This window comes from Apaloderma vittatum, unplaced genomic scaffold, assembly GCF_000703405.1.
Source record: "Apaloderma vittatum isolate BGI_N311 unplaced genomic scaffold, ASM70340v1 scaffold26475, whole genome shotgun sequence".
Classification (NCBI taxonomy): domain Eukaryota; kingdom Metazoa; phylum Chordata; class Aves; order Trogoniformes; family Trogonidae; genus Apaloderma; species Apaloderma vittatum.
This window is the reverse complement of record NW_009716912.1, coordinates 6195-10807: the sequence shown is the minus strand read 5'-3', so window position 1 is coordinate 10807 and position 4613 is coordinate 6195. Positions and strand designations below refer to the sequence as shown.

The 4613-nt window shown below is 60.0% G+C and overlaps 2 protein-coding genes across 2 annotated transcripts in view; one reads left to right on the top strand and one right to left on the bottom strand.

Moving 5' to 3' along the window:
• LOC104274182 (low affinity cationic amino acid transporter 2-like) overlaps positions 1-1669 on the top strand; it is a 5220-nt gene extending 3551 nt beyond the window's left edge. Inside the window, exons 9-11 of the mRNA XM_009869727.1 lie at positions 365-531; positions 1151-1259; positions 1515-1669. Of these exons, the coding sequence (XP_009868029.1) occupies positions 365-531; positions 1151-1259; positions 1515-1669 (431 nt within the window). The remainder of the gene's footprint in view (positions 1-364; positions 532-1150; positions 1260-1514) is intronic.
• Positions 1670-3813: 2144 nt separating this feature from the next.
• The window catches only part of CCDC69 (coiled-coil domain containing 69), a gene marked incomplete at its 5' end in the record, with an annotated part of 2781 nt that continues 1981 nt past the window's right edge, over positions 3814-4613 (bottom strand). The window contains 3 exons of the mRNA XM_009869726.1: positions 3814-3983; positions 4142-4238; positions 4476-4595. Of these exons, the coding sequence (XP_009868028.1) occupies positions 3814-3983; positions 4142-4238; positions 4476-4595 (387 nt within the window). The remainder of the gene's footprint in view (positions 3984-4141; positions 4239-4475; positions 4596-4613) is intronic.

Below are 4613 nucleotides of genomic sequence, written 5' to 3'. Positions count from 1 at the left end.
CAGGTATGGCCAGGAGTGATGGATGGCCTTTACAGGGAGCTGGTGTGGGGCACCCATGGGACACGCTGCTGCTGCAGCACGGGCTGGCAGGTTCCTGCTTGCTCAAAACCAGCTGGCAGGCAGCGGGGATGCAGGCAGGGCTGCCCGGCTCCCTCCTGTCCTCTCCCTCCTGCTGCACCGCCGGCTGCCCCAGGGGCGTCTCGGGAAAGCTCCTGCTCCTTCTGCTTCCCAGGCCTAAGAGGAAAAAAGTAAACTGTCTGTGACTTGCCACCCAGCCCTGTCCCCTGGCTGTTGTCCCTTGTCCCCCCTGCCATGGCTGCCTTGGGTGCTGCTGCCCTGACGTGCTGCTGTGGTCCCTCCGCAGCCGCGCTGGTCTGCGCTGTGAGCTGGGTGAGTGCCTCTGGGCTGCCCTGCCTCCGGGACCGGGGTGCCTGGTGCATCGCAGCTCTGGTTCTGCCTCTCCTGGGGATCCTGGTGACAGCTCTGCTCATCTGGAGGCAGCCTCAGAGCCAGGAGAGAGCATCCTTCATGGTGAGCACACAGCCTGGCTATTGGGGACCATCGCCAGGGAGAAGGACCTGAGGGGTAGCGAGGAGGCAAGTGCCGCAGACCCATGGGGAAAGGGTCGTGATGCATTTGGGGGGTGTTCCCTCCACTTCAGGTCAGGCAGACCTTTGCTGCATCCACAGAGAAGGAAGTGCTGTTGGAGGCACTGGGCAGCTCATGGGGTTTTCTGTAGGGGTCACAAGGATTGCCTGGTTCTTCCCACTATGTCTCACACCTCCTGCAGCCCCAGCACAGCTCAGTGCCTGTTGTGTGAATCAGAGCTGCTCTGCAGTAAAAAGAAACCTGATCCTGACACCCTGCTTTGGTTTTGCTAGTGATTTACTCCCTCCTTTACTGTAACATCTGCCTGTTCTAGTGCAGGACCTGTCAGCCAAACCACCCTCCATGAGCATCTCCCTCCAGCACAGGCTGGAGCCCCAGCTCAGGTCTCCAAACCTGACAGCCAGGCTGGGCTTGCCTTTGCCTGTCAGCAACAAGCCAAAGCTACAAAGAGCCCAAGTGGGCTGTGAAACCCCTGCCCATGGACAGGCTGGTGCCTCTGGGTGGAAGCATGACCCTGTTGGTTTGTGCTTGTTGCCTCTAGGTTCCCTGCCTGCCCTTCCTGCCACTCCTCAGCATCACCATCAACAGCATCCTGCTGGCCCAGCTCGGCGCAGCTGCATGGCTGCGGTACCTGCTCTGGATGGCCATCGGTAAGCCTGGTCACGCGCGAGGTCCCGGAGCTGGTGGCAACCTCTTCGGGTGAACAGAGGCAGTTTGAGAACCCACGGCATTAACGGTGGCTGCAGAGTGGTGGCAGGCAGATAGAGGAGATGCTGAACTTTAATGTCAAACGGAGGTGGGAGCACCCCAGTCTCTGATGTGTGGCCCAAAGGAGTGGGAATGTTGAGGCTGGGAGGGGAAGGGAGAGAGAAGACCTCCCCACACCCTATTCTGCCTGTTCCCAGGTTTCCTCATTTATTTTGTGTATGGGATCCGGCACAGTGCTGAGAGCCACCGGCCCGAAGGAGCAGTACCCTGGGACCTGCCAGCAAGCATGGCCAGGGGGGTGACCCAGGCGCCCCGAGGGGTTGTGCAGTGCCCATCTGCTCCGGGGCAATAACAGGAGATGAGCTGGTCCCTGGGCACCTGGCTCCCTCCATGCTGTGCCTGAGGGGCAAAAGGGCCCCTTGGGCTGAAGGTCCCACCCCAGAGAGGAGCACAGCCCTGACACAAGCCCCTGCAACTGTTTTATCCTGAGTCTGGAGAACCTCCTTGAGCAACCTGAATCCTCATGGCAAGCCCCTGCGGAAGGAATTTTGTTTGGAGAGGATAAAGCAGACAAGTGTTTTTGCTGATGTTATTGAGTTGTGGTGGTTTTGTTCTTTGGTGGCTTTGCTTTTTTTTTTCTGTTGAAACCTCTCTCTGCAGCCCCTCAACTTACCCTGTATCCTTGCCTACCCTGTCTTTCAGCTGCTCATGGCAAAGCAGAGGCTTCTCACTCTACCCTGTCCCTCCCTGCTGCCTCAGCACTGACCTGCCTGTGCCCTTGTGACCACCAAAACATTGCCTGTGCTGGGCTTTTTCCTCCTTACTCTGGGCAAGTCCTTTTCTGGATTCATTTATTCCTCCTCCTCGGTTCCCAGCACTCCCCTTTCCTAGAGCTGGGCACATTCCTCTGGGTCCCACGCAGCATGGATGGGTGTGGGATGCAGCACCAGGTCTCTGGAGCAGGATGCCTCACCCGGGCAGCCTCATCTCCCTTTGCCCACCCATCCTATAGCTTGGCGGTGTTTGCTGGGTAGCAACCCACCCTGTGACCCCTGCTTTGGTACTGCAGCACCTGATATGTCCCCCTACATCCCTGAGGTTGCTTTTGCAAAGCCGGAGGCTCCCCCACCACTCTCCCCAGAGCTGTGGGGATGCACAGAGCAGTGGGGTACCCTGGGGGCACACTGCTCTGACACAACAGGCATCTCCATCTCCCACTCTGAGCACCTCGCTGGGGTGAGAGCTGGACCCTGCATCCACATTGTCTGTCTGGTTGCCTCGTTCAGCCGATGTTTTGCTGATAAGGATTGACACAAAGCGCAGAAGTGGCTGTTGCAGTGGCTCTGATGGCTGGGAGGGTCAAGGTCTGCCCTGTGCTGGGAACCCATTGAAATGAATGAAATTAGGGAAGGAGCAGGAAAAGGTGGACCAGCAGCAGGGGCCTCCTCTGGGGTTCCCCTGTTGCGGCTTTGTGACACCCGCTCCCACCCCTCCCTGTCCTCCCCCTGCCTGGTCCCCAAAAACATTGACGTGGGATTCTTGAGGCTGCTGTTTCTTACAGACTTGTAATTGTTTTAGCCAGTAGCACATTGGCCTGGTGCACTCACACACATACACAGTTCCCACCCCAGGTAAACAGCCCTGGGGAGGGCACAGTTTACAGTGACAGCCCCCAGAGTAGTGACTGTCCCACCACACTTGTACACCCAGTGGAAAGTGCTTGTGTGCATCCAGCCCTGACCTGCAGCTGTGCTGGCAGACCTTCCCTGAGGGGTGTGTGCTGGCTCAGAGAAGGGAGGGACGTGACCCACTGGCACCCCTGCTGAAGCCTGCTCTCCCTCAGCAGGATGATCTCCTCACCAAATGTGCAGCTCTGGGCACGCACCTTCTGCCCAGGTTTGGGGGAGAAGACGGTGCTGCTGATGGGCAGCAGGGACAAGGGTGGCTTGGTGTCTGTGTGGCAGTGAGCGGGGACGTGCCTGGGCTGCAGGAACCGTTTGCTCCCTGGGAGCTGTTTGCTGAGGATGGAGGAGGTGATGGGGAGAGGAGGACATGTGTGAGAGCCCTGCCTGGTTCCCCCTTTCCAGGGAGCGAGGCAGTCCCAGGCAGGGGAAGCCCTGCTTCCACTGGAAATGGCAAGAGTGGGTCATCCTCCCAGTGCTGATCCCCACCCCACCCCAGTGCCTGCCTCATCTTCCTCACCTCACACTCCTGGGCAGCACCAACGCTGGTTATGCTCAGAGCCAAGAACTGGGTGGGATCCAGCCCAATGCGCATCTGCGTGTCCTGGCTGGCCCCTTTTACCCCCAGAAAGCCCCCTCACAGCCTCCCACCAGAGGAAGGGGGGCAAGGATGGCACAGAGTGGGGTTGGGGTCCCCTGCAGCCCCTGGGGAAAGGCAGGCAGAAGTGTCCTGTGAAATGCTCCATCATCCCGGTCGGATGGAGCAGGGGGGGCTTGGACAGCCCTTTCGTGGGCAGCGCGCGGTGCTGTCATGCTACGTGGCGATGAGGGGCACCTCGCCGGCAGTGATGGGGAAGGGGCAGCCGTCCCCCTCGTTGAGCACCCGGTAGAGCAGTTCCTCCTTCTCCCGGTGAGCCTGCTCCCGCAGCTGCGCCTCCTTCTCCAGGGCCCCGCGGGCGGCCAGCAGCTCCTCTGCGAGACGCCCGCGGGAAATCGGCACCCGCTGCCAGAGCCATTGGGGAAGCGCTCGCCAGCCCCTCCAGTTCCCCCCAGAGCAGCCAGTGCCACCCGCCGCCACCTCCTCCCCCCACTACTGAGGATGCCACCCATGCACCCGTGGGCGTGTGGGACCAGCACTTACTTTGCCATGACCAAGTGGTTCTGGGTGCGAACTTGCAGGTCCTCATTCTCCTGCTGGAGGGTCTTCACCTTCTCCTCCAGCAGAAGGTTCCTCTCAGCCTGGAAGGGGGGACATGATGCTGACGAGGGAGCTGGAAAGCACCTCCAGACCCTCCCACCACCCCTTCTTGTGGGGAATGGGAGCGTGATGGCATTGCACCCATGTCCACTCCCTGCACCAGGAGAGGAACCGGGATCCATCCCCTTCTGCTTCAGCTGGACAGGATTTAGGTGGGGAGAAGAGATGGTAAGAGGCAAGCCCACCTGTGACACCCCTCTCCAGGCCTTTCAACTCACCACAGTCTCCAGGTTGAGCAGCTTCTTGTCCAGGCTGTGGATGTGCTCGTTCTTCATCTCGATGACAAAGTGCAGGCTCTCCAGCTCCTGCTCCCAGAAGGGGCTGGGGCTCCCATGCTCCTGGGGGGCACAGGGTGG